The sequence below is a fragment of the Arvicola amphibius genome, chromosome 6 (genome assembly GCF_903992535.2).
Source record: "Arvicola amphibius chromosome 6, mArvAmp1.2, whole genome shotgun sequence".
NCBI classification, from domain to species: Eukaryota; Metazoa; Chordata; class Mammalia; order Rodentia; family Cricetidae; genus Arvicola; species Arvicola amphibius.
In genome coordinates this window covers 133,195,547-133,223,441 of record NC_052052.2, presented here as the reverse complement: position 1 = coordinate 133,223,441, position 27,895 = coordinate 133,195,547, and the positions used below count along the sequence as shown (strand labels likewise).

General features: G+C 41.5%; 2 protein-coding genes across 4 annotated transcripts in view; one reads left to right on the top strand and one right to left on the bottom strand.

Moving 5' to 3' along the window:
* The first annotated feature begins 1,321 nt into the window (after nucleotides 1-1,321).
* On the top strand, nucleotides 1,322-7,127 carry Fam217a (family with sequence similarity 217 member A). Its single transcript, XM_038332335.1, has 6 exons — nucleotides 1,322-1,384; nucleotides 3,033-3,117; nucleotides 3,234-3,247; nucleotides 3,966-4,040; nucleotides 4,127-4,194; nucleotides 5,924-7,127. Exons 1-6 carry the CDS (start codon nucleotides 1,322-1,324, stop codon nucleotides 7,125-7,127), a joined length of 1,509 nt encoding a protein of 502 aa, XP_038188263.1.
* A 13,196-nt stretch (nucleotides 7,128-20,323) lies between these two features.
* Prpf4b (pre-mRNA processing factor 4B) overlaps nucleotides 20,324-27,895 on the bottom strand; it is a 28,110-nt gene continuing 20,538 nt past the window's right edge. The window contains exons 11-16 of one of the 3 annotated variants that reach the window (XR_005285712.2): nucleotides 27,725-27,878; nucleotides 24,125-24,239; nucleotides 23,351-23,502; nucleotides 22,778-22,864; nucleotides 21,071-21,809; nucleotides 20,324-20,573 (exon numbers count right to left, since the gene is read on the bottom strand). Coding sequence is in view for 1 of the 3 variants with exons in the window: in XM_038332838.2 (XP_038188766.1) it covers nucleotides 21,606-21,809; nucleotides 22,778-22,864; nucleotides 23,351-23,502; nucleotides 24,125-24,239; nucleotides 27,725-27,878 (712 nt within the window). In the remaining 2 variants the exon portion in view is untranslated. Of the gene's footprint in view, nucleotides 21,810-22,777; nucleotides 22,865-23,350; nucleotides 23,503-24,124; nucleotides 24,240-27,724; nucleotides 27,879-27,895 lie in introns of all 3 variants that reach the window. The other 2 variants (XR_005285714.2, XM_038332838.2) reach the window with 2 other exon arrangements.

The following is a 27,895-nucleotide window of genomic DNA, read 5'->3' as shown; positions in this document are numbered from 1 at the left end:
CCCCGCAGGCCGGGCGTCCCCCAAGAGGCTCGGGGCTGGGTGGAACGTGGAGCGCGGCGGGGACAGCCGCGCTCGGAGCTCCGAGGTAGTTGCTGGGCGACGCGTCCTCTCGCGGCCCGGCCCGGCCCGGGTGCGACCCCGCCGGGGGCGCCCGCGGCCCGCAGCCGTCTCTCTCCCTGTCCTCCCGCCGCAGGAAAGCCGAGGCCCAGCCGGCGCCCGCCGAGCTGTTGGCGCAGCACGAGGAGGAACCCGCGCCCAGGGCAGAAGGCGAGGAAGAAGACGCTGGCCAGGACACGTGGGTCTTCGAGGCGGATGAGTAAGAGCCCAAGCCACCCTCAGGGTCTCCCTGATGTCCTGGGCCACTAAAGCCTGGTACAGTCAGGAGGGGAGGGTGACCTGCCTCCCTACGCACGGGAAGCTAAGGCTGCAGATCCTGGAATGGAGGTCACAGAAGGTGTCCTTGTTTCCAGCCCTTCCTCTGGGTGTGGTGCCTTACTGGGGGACACATCTGAGTGATCCCAATGGCGCCCCTGCTTCTTAGCAGTCTGCTACCTTCTGCCCTTTTCAGCCCCAGAGTCAGGTAGTTCGTTGGTTCTTAAACGACCTGAGCTATAAATATTCCCTGGAGATAATACTTTGTAAACCATTAGTAGATCTACTGGCTACTACAGTGGTTTGTAATTTTTCTAATTGTCCAGACCTTACTTATTCCAGTGATTGCATTAATGAATAACTCTCTATCGAATATGTTTATCTTAAATACTACCGGGGGATTTTAGACACCAAATAGTTTGGGATTGGAAAATACCTGGCTCTCTTGAGCTTTTTAGGGAAATACGATATGCATGAGATTCTTGCCCTACCTACGTGTAAAGGTTAGTTTTGCTTTCAGGTGGGCACATTTCGTTTTGAATGATTAAAAGCAGGCTTGGGATATGTTTTAAAATTTGAGATAACTCACTGTATTTGTTTTTCCTCAAATTGTCTACATCATCTTATCTGACCTCAAACCTCTGGCTTTCATTTCCTAATATCCGACCAACTAGATCTTGCCATTTATTTTTGTCAGCCTGGTGTCAATCTGGCTTGCCATCCTCTCTAATGTTACATGGTTGCCTTCTCTACTTTCTAGACGTTTTGTGGTTGGTAGGGTGCTGCTGCTCCAGGGACCCAAGGGTTTTGACATTGAGCTATACTTCTAGCCCATCTAAGCAATTTTCTTAATAAAACTTCTTTGTATAAAAATGAAAAACCTTCCCCTAAGTGTGCCTGTTCTACAACGTTTAGGACTTCAAGGGGACAGACAAGCAGCTCCAGCAAAATGGGAAGAAAAAGCAATGAGAACTGTGTCACCAACCTGCATGTGTCAAGCATCTCTCCAGAGGTACGGCAGTGCTCTTGAGATTGCGACTTTGGACCGTAGGGACAGAGCTCCAGAGCCCTCCTGTGAGAATTAACCACTCTGCTTCTGCTCTGTGAGCAGTGTCTGCTGAGCAGTGTCTGCTGAGCTTTCCCCTTAGCCTGTTTTGATTACCAGGTGAAAAACAAAACAAACCCCTTTTTTTAACAAATGGAAACAATCTCATTGAGGATGGTACTATGTTGCCAACTCAGCAATATTCTCCTTATTTTCTCCAATGTCTGTTTGTTATACGTCAGCAAAGGTGTTTGGGATACCAAAAACATAGAGCCAAGCCACAACCCTGGAGAAACTGGCAGTCTAGTCTTCTTTACCATTTGACACTGTTGGTTCTGTATGTAAGCAGGTCTTTCTCATTTCAACAGAAGGATATGTTTTCCTCACATGTGACATTTCAGATACCACTGTCCCGAAAATACATAGCCCAAAGAAGCTTGAGAATTCCCTAGACTCCTCAAAATCCCAATAGCTGGTTCTCACCTTCGTCTTTTTAAAGGGAAATTGTATTCTTTATTTGTATGAAGATGTGTACTTTGCCTGCATGTATGTCTGTGCACATGCATGCAGTGCCTATGGAGGGCAGAAGAGGATGTCAGATCCCCAGAAATGGGGTGACAGACAGTAGTGAGTTAGGAGTTAAACCCAGGTTCTCCGGGAGAGCAGTCAGTTGCAGGGTTTTCCCCAGTGCTTGAGGCCAAACACAAACCTTAAGCATGATACCCAAGAGTCACACCCTCAACTCTCAATTACTTTCCCCCTTTCAGGTGATTCTCACGGAGACTGGCCTTATTTATATTACTCCAGCCGCATAAAAGTATCAATTTTTGTTTTCAAAATCTTTAAAGATGGATAGTCTGCAGCCTCCTTTACACACCTAAGTACCCAGAGAAACCTCTCTGTGGGCACATTAAATCCTCACACGGAATGAGGTGTATTTCTTCTTCTGCAGCCCAGAGGCGCCGCCTGCAATACCTAACGCTGTATTTGCTTAGAGATTCAGCCACAAAGGTTTGTCTCGGCTGGAGTGCCTCGCCAGTCTTTTCCAGAAGGAAGTATTGGAGTCACCTTCCACACACACCCTAGTTTTCTCCCAGAACATCTGCCCAGTAGTCGATATTGGTACTTTCCACCTATTTCTGGCTTTCTTTGGAATACTTTCCACGTGTTCCCTAACCCCTGCAATCCAGAATACGTAGTGAGCTGCTTATCATTGAATATAACACAAGGATGGGACCTTCTCCGTGGTTGATGGTCGAGGCTGTAGGCTGTGCACTGGGTGCACAGTGCTTGACAGATGAACCATCACGTACCAGTGAAACACTGACTAGTGTGTTTCGTTACACTTTAGAAATCAGTATTGAAAACCCACGTGCCACTCTTCATAACAAAACCATGGATTGTAAAAACGCCTTTCCATTTCCCCTCAAACAAGCTGGTAATGGTTGGGTAAGAGGTGGCCACGTGCTCCACAGAGATGTGCTGACGGCCTCTGCAGAGAAGGCAGGAGGGTGCTTACTCTCCGTCAGCCTTTACCGGAGAATGTATAAAGTGCTGTGCTAGGGCTTTGAAACACCAATACAAACTTTATCCTTTAAAATGAATATTGTTTTAGACTCTCTCTCCGTGGAACTTGGATTCAGAAGAGACCTTTGCTGAAAATGAAGGCCAGTTACCTGGGAAGGATGGTGCGGCAGGTAGTGGGAAGCCCTGGATGTGTATGTCATACCACAAGAATTGCACGGCTCAAAGGATTTAAAATCTTAACCTACTTTATATAACTATTAATTGACATTTTTCTTATACATTCTTTCAGGCAAAACTAACAAGGTAAGGATGCTTGGCTTAAAGTAACTCATAAAGCATACTACTGGAAGATTATTTGCATGCTCTTTCAAATGTCTCTCTTTCTCAAGTCTAAACTTGAAACTTTATTTCTGGAGAGTTAGAATCTTTGCCGTTTTACAGGGTTAGAAATTGGTGATTAAATTACTATTTTGGATGGGTCTGGTCACACAGGCCTGAGACCCAGGTGCTTGGGAGGTGGGGGCACAGAGGGATGTCGGCAGCACAGTTCATTCAGGGTTTGTTTGGGCCACTGAATGAAATGAAAATTGTGACTGAAGATCCAGCTGAGTGGGAGAGTGCTTGCTTAGCGTGCGTGGGCTAAGTGTCAACCCCCAGCATCACAAAAGAAAGAAAAGTAAGGATTCCACTTTAACTTTTTTCACTATGACAATGTGAACTGAACTTGGCAGTAATAAATATAGCTTCCTAGTCATTGTCAAAAGAAGAGTAATGGGTGCCCTTAAAATGCCTTGAAGCTTTTGAAATGCTTGCTCTCCTCCTTCGTGGTTGAAAATAATCTTTCCGCGTACCCTGCATATCAACATGTGGAACATTTAACTGTAAAAGTAATGTTAGTGGTATCTAAGTCTCATTAATTAACAGCACGGAAACAGCAGAAAGTTGGGAGGACACTGGACTTTGTTAGAGCATGAATTGCAAGCAGGGCTGTGTTGTATTCAAGTCTCCTGCTGCCTTGCAGAACCACCTGGGCACCCCGGCAGAACAACTGGTGCTGCAGCTGACCGTGTCAGAGCATGCTCCCAGTAGAGTGCAGGTGCGATTTCTTCCCCACACTCTTCGGTTGCTGCTGGTGACGTTCTCGGAGCTCTTAAACACTGTGTGTGCTTTTTGTATTAGCAGAACAGTAACCAAGGGGTGTTTCAGCTATGGAGTTCTCCGGTCAAAAAAGGAAGTACCTTGGATAGCAGGTAAGAAAAGTGTCTACATATTGGGTTTTTTTTTTTTTTTTTTTGATAGGGTCTTACTGTGTAGGCCTGGCTGCCCAGAGGATTAACCCCAAGTGCTGGTATTAAAGGCATGTACTACCAAACCTAGCAGAAAATAGACTTTTAATATTCCACCGAAATCAATTTAAATATACTTGTTAACTGCTTGAGATAGAAAGATCAAACAGAATCCAGAAGAAAGATATCCTGTGCAAATAATAGGGAATTACAGAAAGTCTCTCTAAAAAAGCTCAGTGTCTTTGTACTGAACCCTTACAGTGAAGCTTAGATGGAGCCAACTGGGCCTCTTATTGGAGGGAAAGGCGATGTGGCTACAAACAAGACAACACGGAATTGTAGGGACTAGTCCTAATGGGATAGCAGAGCTGAAGGAGATGGGCAAACCTACTTTTACCAGAAAGGACTCTTCTGGGAACAAGAATTTCAGGTTAAAGGTCAAATGAAGGGCACTGCATTTCAGCAGAGCAAGCGCCCAGTGTGGGAGCGCACTGCAATGGTTAAGACATAGCATGAAGTTCCACCACTCACAGATGTGTGACTTCACCCCTCTCCACCAGACTTAGATTGTTATTTTTATTAAATGTTGAACCCAAAAGAACTAAGAAGCCTTTGAGACTACATGTCAAGTAGGTGCATCAAACCTTTCAATATTAGTATTTCTAATATTCTCCCACCCCTGCCCACATGTGTATGTGTGTCTGTCACTTCTGGCCAGCCTATACTCAAATGCTTAGGCTCAAGCTGTCTGAATGCCTGAATTTCCCACATAGTTAGGTCTACAGGTGGACATTGTTGCTACCAGCTCTCTAGCTAGCTTTAAAACAAGCAAACATCCAAACATATAACAAAACCTAATTAGAAATCCAGTGTTCTTTGGCCTGGCTCTCCCAACTCCTGTTTTCTATATTATTTTTCCAGTATCATTTTAATCTAATACCTAGACAATTACCAGGGACTACATCTGGGATAAATTTTATTTGACAGATACTGTTGAGTTCATTATTTGCTAAAATATTTTTTTAAAAATCACAGAGTTTAACTTTGAAGCCTTTATCATAAGTAACGCATATATATATTCTTTACAAGTTTCATATACTTCGAGGTCCACAAGTATTTCACTGTAATTTCAATGCTACTCAAAGCTATAGGTAGTCATTCTCTGGTGTCCTATTCTTAGCCACTTAGCCACTTTAAGTGCATACACATAGCAACAGTTGACCATTTTAAATCATCATCATGGACTTAGTTGTGCTTTCACAAAGAGTTGCCCATCAGTTCTTTAGAGTATACCTTAAGACATTTATGTAGTTGCATCTAATTCAAGTATACTTGGAAACTAACATTTTAGAGGTAGCTATGTGCATGAATGCCATTGGAAACTAAACATTAACCTATCTTTGATAAAGGTTACTAATATTATTCTTAGAGTATTTTTTTTTTACATCTATGAGTATTTTGCCTTCATGTATGTATTGGATTCCTGGTGTCCATGAAGGTAAGAAGGGGGCATTGGGTCCACTGGAACCAGAATTATCAATGATTGTGAGCCACCATGTGGGAACTGGAAACTGAGAACCCAGGTCCTCTACAAGAGCAAGTACTCTTAATTGCTGAATCATCTCTCCAGTCTCATTATTTAGTAGTATTTTATTCTACTCAAGAAGCCTCTAGTTAATTCTTTTTTTTTAAGGGAACTAAAAAAATCTTCAGCAGAAACTGGCTTCAGTGTAGCCAACACTGCCAGACTCTTCTCTCTAAACCACTCATTAACAAGCGGTCCGGGTTTGACAGACAGCAAGGAAGTCAGTGCTCATCCTGGTCAGTTCATGCCAGCAGGTCTCTGCTGGCCCTATGCTGATGGAGATTTCCTGAAGGACAGAAGTGAGTTTCATCTTAGGTCATACTCCACAATGGAAAACAGCAACAGTGACTCTATATCTGCTATAAATTGGAATTTAAAATACAGAAACCTCAGTGTGGAAGAAAATGTCACAGATGAGAGTGACTTATCAGAAAATGAGAAAAGGATTGACTCTTTGCTCAGCTATTTTAAAAAGATGGACCTGAACTTAAAGCCAGAAAAAATAGAACACGTGGAGAGATCCTTCACAGAGGAAGCAAATGAAGCGTCTGTCTACGCTGACTTTCTCCCTGCTCCTTTCAACACTCTGGACTTGCACAGATTTGCCATGTCAAAATGCGAGAGCTGGAAGGCCGCAGTATATCCTCCAGAAAGCTCCATCAAGCGATTAATAATGCGTTTATTGGAACTGGAAAGATTACAACATATGACCATACAAAGAGAGAAGCCAAGGCTACAGAGCACTTTCTCAATATTTTCCATGGCAGAACGACCTTCTTCCTCTAAAACCATTGCACTGAAAGCCAGGCCACCGAAGTTTCCTGACACATTGACTCTACAGACCTCTAGTGGAGATAGAAGTCGAGACAAGAGAAAAAACAATTCCTGTTCCGGAAAGCCAGAACAAAATGTTTCTAAATGGAAATGTAAGTCGAACTCTAGATCACTGCTAAAATGTTCAACCACCGCAAAGCAGTGCGCTGCTGCTCTCGATGACTTTAAGAATCCCAAAGGCTCCATTCTAATCCCTTGCCAGGAACTCCCACCCAAGCCTACTACTACCCAAGCAACTCAACCACTGGCCAAAGTGGTCTCAACGAAATGTCTCCCACCAAGGTCCCCGGTTGCAGTTTCTCCCATACCCCTATCTTTTCCAGAAAATCCAAAGGAAGAAAGTAAGGTGCCAAAAGCCAAAAGGAAACTTCACCGGAAAAGCATACTACTGAATAAAGCTTTCTACACTCAGAAGCAAAACTGCCTATCGCCTTCTCTTATAGCCAGAAGCAAGTGTTCACCCACTGACCAAAAATAGCTTCTGTACATCTCAGTGTGAGTAAATCTATTCCATGAAACCCATCAAAAATATAGTTCATCATTGAGAAACAGGTACTAGAAATAAAAACCACTCCACCCTTACAAAATGACTTCTCGATATGTTATGAGGTAGAACTTGTGACGTCACTGCCGTCTCTGCATGTAGTCAAGGGCTTCCTCACTGACATACTGACAATCCTTTGTATGTTGTACTTCCATGAAATGTCTCACTTAGTAAAGCAAATTATTCAGAAGACTGTTTTTTTGTGATTGTTTTCCAATATGATTCCATCATCAATAAATGGTACAATTGACTTATTCTGTTGCAGTTATTGTCTTATTCTAATATACAGCCAGGTAAGAGTTGCAGTTCTCTGAAGTGATTGTCCTAATCCTTCCTGTAAGTGTTAGAGCTCTGAAAGGAAAGGTATCCTGGCAGTTGGGGGTCAAGGAATACCACAAAGTCACACTGCACAAATCTCACCTGAGAGTTTCATTGGGAAAAACACAGGAAGGTGGCTGCCTCTGCTTGAGAGAGAAGCATCCCAGAACTAAGCAGGAGGCAGGCTTCATATAAGGTTTCTTGGGGGCAGAACTTTCTAGGGTGACCTAGGATTGGTGGGATTTTATTGCTGGATCTTGGGGCAAGCTCAGGAATTGGTGAGATTTTGTAGCCTGATCTTGGGTTTTTTACTCTGTAGAGTTTTGCCACCTGCATCTCAAGGGGCTGGGTCTAGTCATTATGGCCCTCAGAGTGTTCTGTGGGCAGAGCCTGGTGGTTGGAGGTCCTCGGCAGCAGGACCTGGCCGCCTGAGTGTCTCAAGTGGCTTACATTTCCCCCTTTTTTTGTTTACATCAGAGGTAAGAAAGAGGGGGTGACATTATCATTAGACTATTTCCTGTTGAATAGGGACATTGAAGACTTTAGGACAAACGATCTTCACCACAAGGCTAATATCACAGAATTGCAGGCCTCTGGCTCCATAGCTCAGAGTCAGTAATAGCAACTGATTAAAAATGAGATTAGAAATTTTTTGGATCTGTTGTTGAAGAAATCTAGAGAAGAAGTTTAGAAGGAAGGGTGCAGATAGAAGGAATAAAAAATGGAGGAGAAGTGATGAGAAGGGTAGTATCCAGTTCCATATTGGACTGTCAATGATCCACTGGTCAGAGGCGCTGAGCTGTTGCTTACTTTTTTGAAGATCTGTCTGGAGTTGTCAGATCTTGTCTTTTACTATATGTGACTGGTTGACATAGAAGCAACATTCCTGCCGGAAGAAGAAACAAAGAGCACACCTCTCTATGTTATTAGTACATCTAATCCCTGCCAATTTTGTGGTACCGGGTCAGCCAGTGAGTCCATTTGGCCCTGGCGGGTAAGGATGGTCTAAGTCACCCACTGGAGATCTTGGATGAACTCAGAGGAAGACTGGCGGTAAACAGCTGTGGAAGTAGTCAGCCCCACTGTTCCAGCAGTATTGCCTGTGACTATGCCCCCAGACTGCTAGCACCTGGACCACTCGTTAGTCATGCTGTGCTTCTAGAACCTGTGATGAGATTCAGTAGGGGTTCTTCACCTGGTACCATCCCTAGGTTTAGAGAAAGGAACACCAGGGCACAAGTCCCCAACCACGCAGCGGGTAGGCAGTGGGAAACTTGAGTGCCTCAGAGAATCGAGGCACTAGAATTGTTTGGGCATAGAGGCTGCACAGTAGACTAAAGATTAAGATATTATTGCAGTCTACGGAATCCAGGGTGCCCACAAAGCATGTTTCTGAGGACTTAAAGCAGTCTGTGTGGTGATATATGTGTGTGTGTGTGTGTGTGTGTGTGTGTGTGTGTGTGTGTGTGCGTGCTTTAACAAATAAAGATTGTCTGAAGATCTGAGTGTGGAGCTAGGCACACTAGTTAACCAAAGTGGCCAGGCAGTGGTAGCACACGCCTTTAATCCCAGCACTCAGGAAACAGAAGCAGGTGGATCTCTGTGAGTTCAAGGCCACCCTAGGCTACACGAGATTGAATCAGTCTAAAAGAGAAACAGAGCCAAGTGGTGGTGGCTCACACCTTGAATCCCCAGCACTAGGGAGGTGTAGACAGGAAATGATATGGTTGGGTGGAAAAAAAGGAATATAAGGCAGGTGGAGACAGGAGCTCAGGATTCAGCCTGAGGTTTCAGAGAAGGCATTCAGTCTGATTTCTAAAGACAGGATCTCTCATTCAGTCTGAGGATCCCGTAGAGGCAGCTGAGTGCACTGCTAGTGGCTAGCTGCTCTGCTTTTCCGATCATTCAGCTTTAACCTCCTAATGTCTGACTCTGGGTGTTTATTATTAAGACCAATTAGAATTCGCACTACAGTCTGTGATAGCAAGAAGAGAGATGTGGGAGAGACAAGGGGTGGTAGTGGTATTTGCCTCGGAGTAGTTATAAGTGGTGAGGTAAGAGCCCAGTAGTCCAACAGGTGAGGCCATCAATGGTGCTTTGTGAGTTTGATCCGGGAGGGACACACAAGCAGCATTCTCCAAAGTGGCCAGACAGAATGTTAATCGGTAGCTGATATGTGGAAGGTAAGGTCTGAAAGAAGAGATGAAGTAGCCATGAGGCCAGAGAGGTGGGATTGGTGTCATCCAAGAGGGGAGATGCTAGGGAAGTACGAACCTTTGATGGATGTTGGCTCACACCTTCCGTTTTCTTCCATACTTAGATGATGGGAGAGGGATACCCACTATTTGGTTTGTTCCCACTGGGTGCCTGCTGAACAAGTCATAACACAGTTTGTCGGTGTCCCAGGGGTCTGGAATGTAGAGGTAGAAGTATCCCTCTTATATGTGAAGATGAGAGAGGGGATCAGGATGGTCCAGATTTGTTACTTGGTATTTGCAGGACCAATATGAGCAACCTCTGTAAGTTTCTGCCTACTTTTACTGTAAGCTTCCTTTCGGTCATAGAGAAACAGCATGGGGATAAGCCCTGGTGAAGAAGAAATGGATAAGGGAGTTCTAGGGAACTGAAGTGGCCTTTGGCAGACTGATAAAAATTTATTTCCTGACCTTATTAGGATGGGTTGTTGGCAAGGGTCTTTTAGACGTTGAACTTCCATATGTAAGAGCTACCGCAGACAAGTGTAGATAGGAAGAAGTAGAGGAGAGAGCAAGTTTATATATAAAATATTTTTGGATCATCTGTGCAGTGGTAAAAGTTGTTAGGATTTGGGAGAATTTGAAAATCAAGTGTTCCATCTTGGGCCACTGAGATGTACTGATAGGCCACTTATATTAAAAGTGAGGCTTTAATAAAATCTCTTAGTCTGTGGGGTTAGACAGGGTCACAAAATGAATTTCAACAAAGGGGGTTTTATAAACCCCAAATGGAGCTGAAACACCAAAGAGAAACCCAGGAGGGCATAGAGAAGCTGTGAGGCTTCCCGGGGGGAGCTGAAGGACAAGGGGATGAGGTCAAATGGGCCCAGAAGGGCTTAAGGAAGCTGTAGGACTTTGCAGCCAGCTCCTAGCAGGAGGAGGCAAGGAAATAGGAATGGTTCCAACAGGAGGAGAGGAGTGAGTGTCTTAGTAACCAGAAGAGTTACCTCTATGGTGGAGTTTCAGAGGGTAAAGCAGGCTCCAGAAACCAGAGAGAAGACACTTACCAAGTAGGCAAGAGATGGATGGGTAGAGCAGGAGGAGGGAAGAAGCGGCTGAAGAGGCAGACTCCAGAATTTGGACTCAAATATGGTGAGTGGCAGAAGCCAGCAGAAACAAGATCTGTACACAGCTTAGGAGAGTCAGATCAGTGACTTGAGTCAGACTAGAAGCTTAGTTCGGAGCAGCCAAGTTCCTTTGCTCGCTGAAAGACACAGGTAAGAGCTATCAGTTCTGCCTGTTGAATAGTGGTTCAGGCTGGGAGGGTCCGCTGAAGTTTACAAAACGACTGAATAATGGATACAAGGAGGGGTTTATGTGAGGGGTCAAGGACCACCGCATGTAAGGGGTGGATGAGAAGAGAGAAAGAAGGAAACCAAGAGTAAGAAACCAACCATCTGACAGTTGTATGACTGGGACAGACTGGGGAGCCACTGGCAGTGGCACCAGAATTTATCCCTACTGCATGTACTGGCTTTTGGGAACCTATTCTCTTTGGATGGATACCTTGCTCAGCCTAGATATAATAGGGAGGGCCTTGGACCTTTCCCAAAGCAATAAGCCTTACACTCTCTGAGGATTGGATGGAGTGGAGTGGGAGGGTGTGTAGAGGAAAGGAAAGGAAGGGAAGGAGTGGGAACTTGGATTGGTATGTATAATGAAAAAGTTTTTTCTTTAAGAAAAAAGAAAGAAAAGAAACCAACCATCCCTAGGAAGGATATAGTTTTGTCCTTGAACTGTGAGCCACTGAATTAAGTGTTTCCTCTCTAGGTTTTGTCAATGGAGTAATAGCTAGTCCCAGATAGGTAAACAGGGTGTGTATGTGGGGGGAGGAACACAGCTGCTTAGGGGTGAAACTATATATCCCCTGCCAGACAGGAAGCTTAGTAGAGATATCAACCTGGCTAATTTGTAGGAACAGACTACAGAGGAGATCATCATGTATTGTATAAGCTTGGATTTAGGAAGAGACAAAAGAGAGCTCAGCCAAATAGATGCAGGCTATCCCAGAACCACTGGGGTAGGGCAGTCCAGGTGAGTTGGGCAGTAAGATGGGTGTCCAGGTCAGTCTAAGAAAAGGCAACAGTGTTTTGTGACTGGGAATTGAGAGGAATGAAAAGCATCCTTGAGGCATCCTAAGACAGAGGTCCCTGAGGGGATGGGAGGTAGGAGAATGTAGGGGTTGGTGACTGTGGGATAGAGAAGAACCACTGTAGAGTTACTAAGTCCGAGATCCTGAACCGAGTGGTAGGTTCTGTTGGGTTTTTTAGCTGCAAGTGTGGAAATATTAAAAGGAGAAGGACTGGAGTGGGGGATGTGTAAAAAGCCTTTTCTTAAGAGGGCTGAAATAAGAAGCTTAAGCCCTTGAGACTTTAGAGAGAGCATAGGTCTTGAGCCTGGATGATCTAATTGGTAGGGTTTTGCAAGAGAGGAATGAGGTTTGGCTATAGAGGGGTTTCAGGTATCTCGTAACTCTGGATCAACCTGGGAGACTGGTAAGAGAAAAGGTGTATTAGATTGTATGGTTTGGAGAAGGAGAAGGGGGACAGCTGGTGAACCTGGGGTCAAGTGGATGGGAGAAGCAAAAGCAATAGAAGCTCCTATTTTATTTAGAAGGTCCCCTCCTAACAAGGAGACAGGACAGGTTGATACCACTAGGAGGAGTGGATAAAGGGAATACCCCTAAAGATACAGCTCTATGGTAGGATTTGGTAAGGATGGTAAGGCTGTCCCCCACCCCAATAATGGTGAATGAAGAAAGATGTGTACCTCAAACTCCATCAGGACTGAAAAAGTGTCCCCAGTGTCCAGAAAGAGGGGATGGATTGCCCTGATACTGTGATGACTACCTTGCCAGAGATGGCAGTGGCCAGGGCACTCTTAGTCATCCATGGCCAGACCTAAGGGGTCAGCTGGAGGGCAGTCTTGGCTTGATGTCCTTACACTTCGAGGGACATGGGGGGCAGTTAACAGCTCAGTGTCCCCTCTTGATGGCACCTTGGACATGGTTCTGCATGGTTTATGAGAGTTCAGGCAGACACGGGCCCAGTGACCCTCCTGACCACATTTGAAGTGGGATCCTGAGGCCCTCTGGCTCTGGGAGGCAAGAGAGCCTGAGCAGTTGCTAACCAGCTAAAAGGCTTTAGTCAACAGAAGGTGTTTTTGCTTTGGAGCTTTCTCATGTCTCCATAGTACACCTTAAAGGCCACTGCTAAGATTTCTGCCTGTGGAATTAGGGACTCCCCTCCTAGATGTTTAAGTTTGGACCTAATATCAATGAAATAATGGAAGAAGCAGCTCTTTAAGGGCAGGCTGATAGACAGGCCAGGGGCATTTGTCTGGACTTCACCTGCATGTGCTCTAGGCTGGTCCCAGACTTGCCTGCATGATGTGGGATTCTCCTCTGTGTGCTGTTATTAGCATTAATGAATAAAGAAACTGCCTTGGCCTGTTGATAGGACAGAACTTAGGTAGGTGGGAAAAACTAGACAGAATGCTGGGAGGAAGAAGGGCAGTCATGAGATGCCATGGATCTGCCACCAGTGATAGACGCACTGGAATTTTGCTGGTAAGCCACAACCTCGTGGTGATGCAGATTAATAGAAACGGGTTAAATTAAGATGTAAAAGTTAACCAATAAGAAATTAGAGCTAATGGGCCAAGCATTGATTTAATTGTTTCTGTGTGATTATTTCAGGTGTAAGATAGCCAGGTGGCTGGGAAGAACAAGCAGCCCCCTTACTACTACACCTGCATTCCTTGGGTAGATTTTTGGTGAGAATCATATAAATGTCATGTAAAGTAAGGTTGTAAGGTTGGGTAATATGTTGGAATCCTTTAATAAAGGTGGAAGAATTAACATTATAGAACCCTAATCCTTTTCTATTTGAGAGTGTTCATTTAATGAGTATGGGGCATGTACCCTGACCAAGCATCTACCCTAGTGACTTCCTGCAAAGGGAGAACCATGGCCAGGTTAGGCTGGGTAGCAAGAGGTAAAAAGGGTCCCATGGCAGAGAGGGAGAGTAGCAGGGGAACTAGAGCCTGCTGGTAGGCTGAAAGTAGGTACCAGGGGGATGGTTGATTTGGGTGGCCAGTCACTGAGGAGGGAGAAAGGGAAACCAAAGAGGCTGGAGAGGAAAAGGGACTGTGGGTTGAGGCTAATAAGGGTAGGCTGGCTTGTTAGTGTGACTGAAAATAGCGGAATTATATGGTTTGGGCTTCATAGCTAGGAGGAGTTTTTTTTTCCCCAACCACAGCAAAGATAGCTTTCAGCCATACGGCTGACCCCATCCCGAATGAGGGTACAGTAGCTAAGATGGCAGAAAGCCACATATCCTTTAACATTACCTATGTGCAAATTTTTAACTATCAAACCGTATCCTCACAGGCATGGTGGTCCACATTTTGACAATGACACCCTGCTGCACACCGTGCCGTGTCTGCGTTCGGTGCACTTTTACCCAGTTCGCGAGATTCGGGCAAGGGGCTGGAGGTTAAAAAACACAGAGAGACAGAGACATGGGCCATCCTTGAATTCCCCAAGAATGCCCCCTTTATTGTGTTCAGGGGAAGATTATATAGAGATAGCCACGCCACAGCCAAACCCACCAGAAACCACTCTCCTGCCATCAGGAACTCCTGAAGGTCTCGTGCTTAGAGCAGCTGTAGGCACTCAGATGAGGGGATTACAAGAAATTCAGGATCTGGGGTCTCACTGCTCCCAACAACACCCACCCTTGACTGCAGTGCAATCTGCAGTCCACATATTGGACTTGCTTGCTAGAAACTTTCCATTTCCATTGCTCTTCTATCATAGACATGAAAGTAGTATCACTTTTCTTTCAAGTCCAAGTACACACTTAAGTGTGAAATAACCCTTTTCTTCTTAGACCTTATAGCTTTAAAATACAACATGAAAATTAAGATCACAGTCCACAGAGTAATCAAAAATACCACATTGCTCCAGTTCTCCCCTACTGGCTCCTTGTTATTAGCTCTGATCAATAGAAACTAAACAGCTAAAACTTAACTCATGAACTGCCAAGAGGCAGATCCCGAGGTTGACAGTATTTATTGCATCTAAGAATCAGGAAAACAAGTAGAGGCCTGGATTCAGCTGCAAGTTTCCTGAAGGAGAATTTTTGGGAATGGGATCCATAAATGTGTTCAATCATCCGAGAAACTTGATGAATGTAAGCATCCAATATAATGATACTGCATCAAGGTCAGGATGTCTGTGAGGAGTATTATACACTTTGGTTTTAAGATGTTTGGTGAATTCTAATGAGTTTTCCTTAAACAGCAAAGATACCAAATAAGTAAAAGGCATACCTAACCCCTTACCATTGCTATATGTAAATACAGCTCTTATTTCTTTGTTCATTATTTTCCTAAATGATTCCCGGGAATCTTGGAACTGGAATGGGTGATTCAAACTTATGCTGAAGTAAGTTAGCTGTTGCTTATTTCTTATTTACTGGTAGTTTTCTTAAAGGCAGGCCACAGGTCACAGAAAACATGTCTAGCATTTAGGTTAATGTCAAAGAATTTTCTGGAACAATAAAAATACAGAGAAATAGTAAGTAGCATCTGTTTGTCACACTGTCAGTCCCACTATTCAGAGATGCTTAGTGACACTCTTTCATAGAATGAAAACATAAGACATACATTTTCACTCATTTCATATGGTTCCCATTCATCTTGACTCTTATTTTTATCAGTCCTGAACCTTTAACAACTAAGTGCTTGTATTCATTGTTTTACCTTTAGTTACTTGGACTTCATCCCCTCACTTTTAGATCCATAATGTAACGTATGAGATCTTTAGAAGTCAACACGCCTGTATTATTTACTATCTCATCTTGGTATTTATTATGAAATTGACAAATGAACTTTACCCCAATCTTGGTACCATGACAGCACAGTTTATTCGGAGACTTTGAACTCAAATTCTATGGAATTATAGCTCTAACACTTAAGACAGTTCCTTCATCTCTACTTAGCTTTTGGGACCTAACTGCAAAGGAGATGGCATACATCACAAGGACTAGATGAGGGGAAAGTAAGAAACTGATTGAGGTAAAGACAGAATGACTTACACAAAAGGTAATATACATGAATCTAGTGTAAAGTTTACTGCTGGAGCAAACTACAAAGACACATCTGGCTACTCTTCAGGTTTGCCAGAAGCCAATTTTTGCCATTATTTTTGACGACTTTAAAACACAACTCAATATAAAGTAACCCTGTTGCTCTAAGTCCTGTTCTCCATACTTTAGATTTTCTCAGCTTCTCAAAGGGTCTGAAGTTGTATTTCATCAGATACATACTAAAGGTCTTTGGGCTCCTGGCACACCCACTCATACAAGCCGCACAGCTCTTTTCAAACCAAAAAAAAAAAAAAAAAAAAAAAAAAAAACAAACAAACAAACAAAAAAAAAAACCTTCAAGGCTGAGGTGATTATGGAGCTTCAATCCCCTGCCAGCCCAAGCAGAAAATTTTAACAGGGACCTTTACAGAACCCCTCAGAGCCTCTGCCATTGGATCTTTCATTATTAAGACCTGACCAGGCTATCTTCAACTCTACCTGCCACTTGGCTATTTAACCCAGTTAAGATCAACAGACACTTACTCTTCTGCAAAAAAAAAAAAAAAAAAAAAAAAAAAAAAAAAAAAAAAAAAAAAATTAATCCTGTTTTCTGTGCTACAGACTCATACTTATGTCTGTTGTTTTTAAAGCTGTCAACAGTTCCTTAAATGAGTAAAACTGAGGGGTAAGAAAATCTAATAGGCCTCGCTTTCACATTGCAATGTGCCAAGAGAAAAACCAGAGAAGGAACATGAATATAATACTCTGAAATTCTGTACCTAATGCTTTGAAAACATTTTGATGTTTGAGTAAAATCAACAGCCTATTTTCCAAGACTCCAGGTTTTTAAGTCGGACATTCCCCTTCAGGCCTTCCCAAGGCACTCTTTGTATGTATGGTTTGTGTGTGCACACATGTGAAGGCTGATGTTGGGTGTTTTCCTATGTCACTCTATTTCTGAGGCAGCATCTGATTCTGTAAGAAAGTCTGGTCAGCAAGTCCAGAGTACCCCATTTCTGCCCTCCAGGCACTGGGTTACAGGCATAAACCACAATGCCCAGCTTTTATGTGAGTCTGGGAATGTGAACACAGGCAAACACTTCAGTGATTGAGCCATTTCCCTGTGCTCCCTTTCTCAGAGTGTGTTAGATAAGATTCCCATTTGACTTTAATGAACATTTGAGCAGAGGTTCTTTTCTAAACACATCTGCCACTAGTGAAATAACTCAGAAATATCAGGTGATAAATGGTGTCTATAAGGAAAATACCAACAGACAATATGGTAGCAAGAGGCATACTTTATTAAGCTTCCTATTAGGTTGTTGGGGATCATTTGTTGCTACAATGCAAGTTACAACTCAAATGGTATTGCAAACAATTAGGATACACATCAAGCATTTTCGGAGAGCAGCTGTTGTATCTTGATCACTAAATGGAATGGTTCTTCAGAACAGTCCCTTACCCTATATACAGAAGAGAAAGTAAGGATGCCACAGTGGTATCTCAATGTAACCAACAAAAGAAAAACAAAAGACATTTTATAGTCAACTTTGTATATAGCATCAACATGTAAAAAGTATAATGAATTTGCAGTGAACATTTGTATAAGAACATTTCATGTAGGAGAATAAATTCATGTTGCGTATACTATGGCCACAGAACAATACTTTCTTATAGAGTCCATCTGCTAATAGTATCATAAGAAAGGAAGCATACTACATATCACATTTCACTATATAATCTTATTGCCAAAATACATTAATTCCCTAAATGCCTAACCTAAATTTGAATACATGTAATTCCTTTGTTTCATTTCAGTCTATTTGTGCCTATGCAGGTAAAGTAGACTAGGATAAATGCAAACCTGGGGCTAAAATGAGAAAACTACATTTTACTAAGTCTGCTACACACAATAAAATATGTATTTTCTATTCCAAAACTGTCCTGAGTATTTAGTTTCATTAGAAAAAAAGATGGTAACTGCAATGGTAAGATATAAATCACATTATTATTTTTCAACAAAATAGCTGAGAAAATAGCCACTGGAAATAAAGATCCAGAAAGTTTTCAATCAGGACCTCAGTGTAAACACAAATACTGAGAGGTTGCTGTTTATACCAATAAGCTGCTCCTGTTCAGAACCACCAAATTCCCTCATTTCTGATGGTCCCCGAGAACAAAGTCTGCCAAGAGACCTAACATCTACAATGGATGCTTCCTGTCTTTTCCTCCTCTAATCTCAAATAATCAAATGTCTGAGAGTTATACTTAAGAGTTTTCTGAGCATTCGTACATGTACTGCCCTGAATAATGGTTTTAACATCAGAAGATCTTTGGATTAACTGCCCATGTGTATAATGACTACATGAATATCCATGTGTCTTTATTTCCTAAGAAGAAAACTTGGCTTTAAAATTTTTCTAAAAGACAAAATAGTTGTATTAACCTCAAGCCTAATAATCACTTGTCATTTTCCCAGAAGGTATGAAAAGTCTAAAGCTCTTGACAATTTTATGTGGAAACGGCTCAGCCACTCAGATACACAAACACAGGTTTGATAAATAGGGTCATTAGCCAAATGACCTCAACCTAACAGGGGTCTCACACACCTCCAAACTTCCTCAGCGAAGTCACCCAGCACAAAGAATGGAGTATACCTGACACAGCTTACAGAGTCCATTTGGGAAGAGTAATAGTGCAGTCCCATGGTTCATACCTCCCCCTTGTCTGCAGTACTATTTTAAGTCTCTGGCACTAAAAAGCTGGTCATGAAGGACTAAGAGAAAGAATAAGTATTAAGAGAGTCAAACAATTTATTAAAATTTTACTACTCATACAATTTAGGTGCCTGCTTAAAGCTGAAGAATTATTTAAAAAAAAAACAAAAACAAAAACAAAAGGGGGAGTTCATATAGGCTAAGTAGGCCTTGATCTCAAATTCTTATTGCCTCCACTTGCCCGGTGTGGTCAATACACCCAACTTGCAGATTACTTTCAAATGTACACTGACTTGGCAGCTATTGTTTTCTCAGTGACTCTGATGACCACGAGTGTAGGCTTTTTCTATGTCTAAGCTGATTTTCACTTTAGAAGAAGGGTGTAGCTGCAGCAAATGTGATAAAACAAACACTTTACAGACGAGCATAACAGTACCACTGCTCTACCACAGCAGTGACACCCAAAGTATGATGCTGAAACTAAAAATGAGAACTGAAAAGGTCTTTTATGGACAGAAGCCTTGGCTCATGTCTTCTGGCTGCCGTCATCTTCCACTGAGCCGCACCTAAAACACAAAGAACAAGTAACAAGCAACTTTGTTTTTTTTTTTTGTTTTGTTTTTTTGTTTTTTTTTTTAAAGAGTAGGCAACAGCTTTGAAGGCATAAGATGAATGGTTTCTAGTGGAAATTAACTTATTAACTATAAAATGAAGCCATGAAAACCACCAGAAGCCAAAGCATTAACTACTGAGTGAAAACAACTACAAAAGACTTGACTATGCAGCATACCAGCACCAAAATAAAGTAAGTCATGGTGGGAAACTCGCTACTCAGATCATTAAGGTGGACGCTGCACCTGTGACGCCTTGTTTAAAGGCCTCACTCTACTCGTAGATGAAAATCACCTTGTACTTATTTTATTAAGTCTAACCATGAAGAGACGGGGTGTAGGTTCATAGGTGGTTTATTATCTCATCTATCACCTTCCTGGCTGTGTAGTTCATTTCATGTCTTTAAATGGAGCATAACCCACCAGGAGAATGCTGCTACTCTGATATTCCATTCTTGAATGCACCAAAATGTGCATGCTTGTTGTAATTAGGTGCCTGGGTGAATAAAAAAATCCCATTTACAATGTAAAAATATTATTTAAACCCCAAAATTTTATTGTTCTCATAATCCTCAGGGAGACAAGCAGTAAGTTTACCCACTCCCAAACAGAAAAGATTACACAGGATTCTGAAAATTCTCTTATACCATATTAAAAATACAAATTCCTTTGTGTTGTAAAACCAAGCTGATTTACATGATTTTGTTTTAAATTGTTGCTAAATGTTTATCTACACATGCTGTCAGAAATAACCTTGTTAAGAAGGTGAAGCTGGTGTCTCAGCAAATCAGACCCCTTGGAGAAGGCGTCGAATGGCCTGTGCCCCGTTTTCCTTTTTCTCTTTCCGCACCATCAAAAGGAAAAGTGAGAAAATAGCAGAAACATTAGTTAAATCCTGAGTTATACCCCATAACCTACAGGAATAACCTCACTACACTGAAAGCTGACAAAACTTTTTATCTGCGTGAAATAATTAAGACCCTAATAATTAAGAAAAATTTAAAACTCAGGCTAGACTGAGTTATATCTTTAGCAGGTAATACTTTCAGGAGAAAAACAAAGACTGTTTTTAACTATTTACAGTTTACCTGACTTACCAGCACTGAAGACAAAATCTTTTAAAAATGGCTACCAATGCCTTGTTCACAAAAGACTTTATTATCTAGTGATGCATACTGAGAACATACACAATTCTGCATGGTCCACTTCCCATGCAGGAGAACAATGTTCACTTTACAGTAAGTGAGTGTCAACTGTTTATGCAATAGACAACACTTTAAAGTCACATTTTTAAAGAAAAGCTTCATTTACAAAAGAAATAAAAGGTAAAGAAGCAATTACCGCTTTTAAAAAGCAGCTGCTTTGTTCAAGAGTGGGAGGTTTATGCCTGTATTGAAAGACAACATGATCACAAATAATGCAAACAATGAACAAATGAAAAACACTTTTACCATAAAGCAGTACACTTTCAAAATGACATACAAATAGTTAAAAATCTCATTATGCTGTCTATCTTTTAAATATGAGGACTTTCAGAAGTAGACCTCAACATTTTAATTAGGAAATGAAAACTATGCAGCTTCTATGTCACTAAGAACTGTATTTAACAAAATGTATATAAAGTCTATAGCAAGTTGATTAAAAAAAAGTAAATAAGAAACAGTACACTGAAGGCGCTCTATCCATCAAGCGCATACACTTCAAATTTTAAATGTGATGAACAGAACAGAAACTGTAACTATGCCACAGTCGTGATGCCAGAAAAATAAAACAAGATCAATTATCACACATGCAGGAAATTCTGCCACAAAGCTATCCCTCATTTTCAATTATTCCAATAAAATAACATCTTAAAACACTGGTGATGTTGATGGTTTAGCTTACCTTCAGTGTACTGAATGTTGTACACAACCTGCTTTAAAAGAGGAGACATCCCTGCAGGCAGGCTCAAGAAGGAACAGACTCCCTTCGGCACTGACTACACCAAGGGCATGCTGCTGTGGCCTGCACTCACACACCTAGGAAAACGTGAATATAAACAGCATTTATGCTGGCCATTGTATCTGAAGACCAAAATGAAGCCAAGTCTGCTAAAAACAAATCAACCACCCAGCACTGCTACTCATAACAGATGCTTTTGTCTTTTATATGAACTGCAACCATATACATTAGCACTTTAATTTTGTGCAGTCTTGGCAATTAAAACATTTCTACAGTGAAATTTCACATAAGACACAAAACAGTTTAACTAACATTTCTAAAAGAAATATCACCCTTGGTGTTAATTCAAATATATCATGCTTCCTCAAATTTGCTGCAGAAATATTTATAAGTTTATATACATTAATAATAAACTGCTGTGAAATTTCTTCAGTCTTTGTATTTAATTACTCAAACCCTTGGAGTTTCTTCATCTCGTTTAAATTTTTTCCTGGATGAATGCATGTTGCAGGGCCTGGTTGATGCTAATTCGCTTAGCCGGGTCCAACATTAGGATCTGGTCCAACAAGTCCTTTAGCTGGTGTACTTTTTTACGTTGATCTTCAGGAAGTCGCTGGCACCCAATCAAGTCAGCCAATAGGTCCTTAGTTGGGTTAATGGTGCTCATGACAGTAACTTTCTCCTAAAAATAATTTTTACAATGCATGGTTCTAAATAGGTTACATGTATATAAATGTAAACCAAACTTTGTCTATATTAATATATAAACAAGAATACTTATGGTGACCAATCATGGTTTTTATGTAGTTTTATCCTCCACAGCTTTTCAAAGAACAATCAAAGAACTTAAATGGAAAAATCCCCAATTAGCCATGAAAACACAGTGAGCATAGGCTGCCTCAACTATGCTTTCTCTGGTCTTATTCTTCAGTGGCAAGAGACAGTCTGAACCAGGCCAGTACCAGAACAAGTTAAGTGCTCCAACAAAGCAAGGGTTTGGTATTACAGATCAAAAATTAGCAAATTATTACTTCATCCTGTAGGTTATAGAAAGGTTGATACGGAATGTGTATTTCAGCAATGCTGGATAAATGTGTTCAGGAGAGGAGGTAACTCAGGATATGATTCAGCTCATGGAAACCTGTGAGCAAAGGCACCAAGCCCAAGAATGCCTGAACCAGTGTGTTTCTTGGACAAGAGTGGCCTTGCAGAAAGGAGAAGAATGCTAAATAAGGCAGAGTTTATGGAGAACTTGGCTTGTGACTCTGCAAAACTCAAAATATAGAAAACATCCTCCAATAGCAATATAGAAGACATGGAAAGCCAGATCAAGGGATCTAAGTGAGGTGGCAAGGGCCTAACTAGGGACTATTATGACCATAGAGAAACATTTTCACTCCCTTCACAGCCTGATGTGCTTTATTCAGGAATTAATAGCAAAAAGAAATTGCATATTCTGTTGTCATTTTAAAAATATTCACAAATACATATGCCACACAGAACTCAATTCATGGATAATAAAGCACACAGCATCTGGGATTTAGTGCAGTGGCAGGAGCACTGACCTAATAAATGTGAAACCCCATCTCAGTCCCCACATTGAAAAGACAAATAGCAACCACCACTGTGGCACACTTAAGCCAGACTTACCCTCTCTGTTACTTTATCAACCTCTATGTACATGAAGTTCAGATTTTGGTCAAAATGTTGGTCTTTGAATACACCTTTCCGAATCATCTAAAAAACAGTGGGGGAAAGGGCTTTAAAAATATTATAAAGCAGCCTGGCACACTACCAATTCTATGCAATAATTCATGCAAACATTATTTAAGACTCTTGCTAGTGCCCAGAAGCCCTTGGACGCAGAACCAAGAGCACTATCAAGTAAGTCTGCCATGTTTAGCTACCTTCTCTTCTGACCAGTGCACTCCCTCACATGTGAACTAACTCATGTGCTGCTTTTCATTCTGTCTTTCATTTACTGTCTCATGGTTGCAATTCTTTCTCATCAACAAGGGTGCCCCCTCCTTATGCTACTGAAAAGGGAGTTCTCTTTCATAGCTTTTGGCTGATTAGAATCATTAATTGGAACCCTAACAAGAAAGGAGCTAAGGCCTCACAACAGCTACCTACCCACGCCTCTGAGAGCTTTATTTTACAAGCTGTAGTCTAGATGACGAAGTGTTAGGAGTCTTTAAGTCTATAGGAAGGAACTTATCCTACCTTATTTGGCATCTTTCCTTTGAGGTCCATGGCGAGCTTCAACATATGGTTATTAGTTTTGCCAGGAAATAAGATTTTTCCAGTATAGAGTTCATATAAGGTGCAACCTACAGACCACATATCGATGCCATAGTCATAGCTTTTACCTATAACTGAAAACAAGACAGGGGGTTAATACATGAGAATAAGAATGAACAACTCCTTAACTTTTATTTCCAGTAATGGGGACGACCTGAGCCTGAACTATAGCCACATCCATGTCTCAGTTTAGATCCATGTTCTTTCCCACTAACTCTTAAGAGATATACTTTAAAAAAAAAAAAAAAAGAAAAGAAAAAAAGAAAAACAAAAATGCAACAGGTTTAACAACGGGAGGAGAGAACTGGAGGGACAAGCACAGGTGCTGCCTTCCTTCTCTCTTTCTGTTCACTTTTGCTGGAGGTGCTAGTCCACCTCAACCCAGGCAACAGGAAGAGCAAACCAAAGGTCCCACACAATCCATAAACGTGATAATCAGACCTTGAACAATCAAGAGCAGTCTTCTAAAGTCGAGGGTTTTCCACAACTGTTTTGCTACTCTTGCTCGACATGATCAAGACTCCTGCCACAACTACCTTCATTCCACCTGAGGAGGATGAACTTGCTATGGTTCCCTTCCTCATGAATGAACTGGTGCAGCTGCTGAAGTGCGATGGAAAACAGTGCTTAGACATTACACACGCTGCCGCCACCACAGAGGATGGCCCAGGTACAAGAACACTCTAAGAAACTTACTGATCTCCGGAGCACGATAAAATCTACTGACAAGATAAGGCGTTATGTCATTATCTGCAACATGCGAAGCCGATCCAAAATCGCAAAGCTTTAAAATTGTTTTTGATTCATTGACCTGCAAAACATTTTTCAAGAAAATTCAATTCATGCCAGGAATAATTAGGCAAATTAAAACTGTCTTTTAAAAATTTATATTAAACTCAATACAAAAATCCACGCATTTAAAAAAATCCTTTTCTATTATACAAGTTCCTAATTATAAAAAAAGTGCTTTTAAAATATTTTATTACAACTAGTAAGACTTTTTTTTTGTCTAGTAAGGCAGCATGGGGGAACATCAGGCCTATTTAATTTGACTTAACGATATTTAAAATGGATTTGAATCATGAAATAAAAATCTTATTTCATGAGGCAAAGCATTTCTAATATTTCCTTTAATACCTAAAGTCAAGTTACTCTCTAAAAAGAGCATGAGAATGTTTATCAATAAAAAAAATGACTAAAGTCAACTACCAGTTGCCAGAAAAATACAATGGCAAAGGAAAGATGACACTTAACACTAAATGATTCTTCATCTGTGTACCTGGTTTCTATCCACTGTAATCACTTTAAATCTGAAAAATTTAAATGTGAGAGAACTGACAAACATGAACTCTCTTAGCCATCTGTCCTTGTTCGTTGGTAAGTACTCCCACATACACAGTAACAGTGACATCTGCTGAGAAAGGCTGGAGCTGCTCCACGATTGCTGCCACTCATGATCAGAAGCATGTTTAGGACTAACAAGTGAAGTTAATTAATATTCCAACCCCCCCCCCCCACCCAAAGAGACACATACATATGCCAAGGTGGAACTTAAACTCAGCCTACTTGAATCCCAGCCCTGTGACAATCTAGTTTAGCTGGCTCTAGAACTCTCTATGTGTGAGGTGAGTTATCACCACAAGGTGAAACTAGTGGAACAGGCTGGACTGTTACTGGGACCCACAGAATTGAGCTATAATAGTTTCTTCCCCACAGACCTAGAGAGAGCCTTTCTATGCATCTCAGGCTGGCCTGGAACTTATTTATGTAGACCAGGCTGGCCTTGAACTCACAAAGTCTGAAGTCTGACTGCCTCTAAGCACTAAGATTAAAGGCCTAAGCCAGGAAGCTCAAACAAACACAAATTATTTTAAACTATAACACAATACCGACACTGATTTCTTTACTTTGGAGACCAGCAGAAAGTTATCTTAAAATGGTAAACATTTTTTTGTGATCAAAACAAAACAACAAAAAATGAATCTAGCTACTTAAAACACATGGAACCATGCACCAGGGAAACTTGTGAGCTGGTTCCACACATTCAACGATAGCAGAGCCCTACACTCACTCAGACGGTGTTTTACCTGGTACTGGGTACAGTGCAGGGCCCTCACGTAGGCTAAAAATACACCACTGCACCATACCTTCAGCATTGCCTCTCTTTAGTTTGCTATGCAACTTTTATTCCCCATGAGGAATGCTGCACATGAATCACACTGCAGCTAAAACTAGGCTAAGAGCATTAGATTGACAGGAATGAAATCAGTTCTAGGTGTTCTCTAAGATTGTTTTCCCCCTTTTCGTGGTTCCCAAAATTCATGTGAAAATCTAACATTAAAAGGAAACAAGAGGAGCTACTGCCAAATATCTTTAAGTGCCATAATAATACACAGGTATTTGCTGTGTAAGTATCTTCTAAACTGCAGGTGTTTGATACAATTTTTAAAAAGACCAATCAGAAGTAAAAAGTACAAAGTTGGCTATTAATTTCTTAATCCACTTAGAGCATACCTATCATTTCGCTAATTTCTCAGTAATCCCACCCCTAAGTTTTACTAGACACACAGTACAATACAATAAACACAAACCAAGTATCAAGATAGAAGGTGTATCATTATTAATGTCACAGACTGGAAGGAATTACTTTAAGACAGATGGTATGTGTGGTTTCAGTGGGCAAAATGCTGGCTTTACAAGTAAGAGGACCAGAGCTCAGATCCCAAGCACTCACTCAAGATGGGAGTGGTGGGAGAACTGTATTGTCAGACACTGGACAGTCCTAGGGGCTCACTGGCTGGCTAAGCTAGCTAATGAGCAAGCCCCAGAATCAGTGAGAGTCTCTGCCTCGAAAAATCAAGATGGAGAACAAGAGGAAAGACATTCTATGCCGACTTTTGGCCTCTACATGCTTACACATGGGCACAAGCACCCTTATGTACACGCGTACACATTCATGTACCACATACATATAATCACACAAAATAACTGTGAACTAAAAATTAGAGCCTCAGGAGTCATTAAACTTTATGAGATCGCAATTTTGGGGTACGGTACTGGATGGAGATTGAACCCAGAGTCTCAGGCATGCTGGCAAGCACTCTACCTCTGAGCTACAACAGACCCTTGCCCAATCACAATCTCTTTAAGAATTTGGTTTGTCACAGCTCAAACACGATCTCAGTAAAGAAAACCTTACATACATGGCTTTTCCTCTATGGCATTATTCCAGAATGAACAAAACAAAATAAAAAAAAGCACGCAATACAAATACAAAACAAACAAAAACAAAACAATGAAAAACTGGGGGTGCTAAGGCTAGAGAAATAGTCCAGCTGTTCAGAGTACTGACTTCCACTTCCAGAGAGAGGTTGATTCCTAGAACATGCATGGTGCCCACAGCTGTCTACTATGTCAGTCCTAGGGGATGTGACACCTTCTTCTGCCCTCTGTGGGCACTGCACTCACCTAGTCTATGTACATACATGCAGGTAAAACACTTACATTCATAAAGTAAGATTTAAAGGGGAAAAATTGCAAAAGAAAACACATGTTGTAGATCATATCACTGGCAAACAATGAAGCAATTCACCAAGTTGTAAATATGATTCAAACTCTGACTGCTGCAGAAAGGGAAAGAAAGGCAGGGTATGCCAGCGCCTTAATGCTATCACCGTCTCCAGATTGCAAAATCACCACAGTCACTGTGAAATCTGATTGTACTACAGCAGAAATCACTAATAAGAGATGTTATGACTTCAAAGAAAGACCTTTCAACAATAACACCTAGCTGGAGCTGAGCCTCACTGCTTGAGTTCCCAGAAGTCAGCTTCAAAGGCAATAAAAAAAAATAAATAAAAGACAGGAACCAAATGTGGTAGGATGTGCCTGTAATCTCAGCATGCACCTTAAACATTGAACTCCAAATAGCTGCTCAGTAGAGAGCAACTTCTTTAGTGTTCACAAGATCAGAGCACATTTCAACACAGCAACACTGCACAGTTGTCTTCAGCTACTCAAGGAAATGACAGCCATCATTCTTAGGACCACTGCACACTATAAATCCATCAACAAATTTTTAAAAAGGGACAATTCATTTCATCTTCCCTCAAGAGTTTTCTATGAAATTCATGGTTCAATTTCAAAAAAGATAAAATTTGGCAAATTAGGTCATAATGGGCTATTAATACACAGAATTATACTGTTAAAATGTTATTCTGCAATATAACAGTAGTCCTGTTATCAGCGGGAAGAGATGTGGACATACACCAAAGCTGACCTAGTTGTTTGACTTACCAGAATATTGTCTGGCTTGATATCTGCATGCAGGATGTTGCATCTTTTAAGGAGTTTCAACGCCAGGAACAATTGCTGACTGTAGGATCTCACAGCTTTAATATGGAGCCCGACATCCTTACCGTACTTTTTTAATACCTCTCGCAAGTTCATACTTTAAGGAGAGAAAAT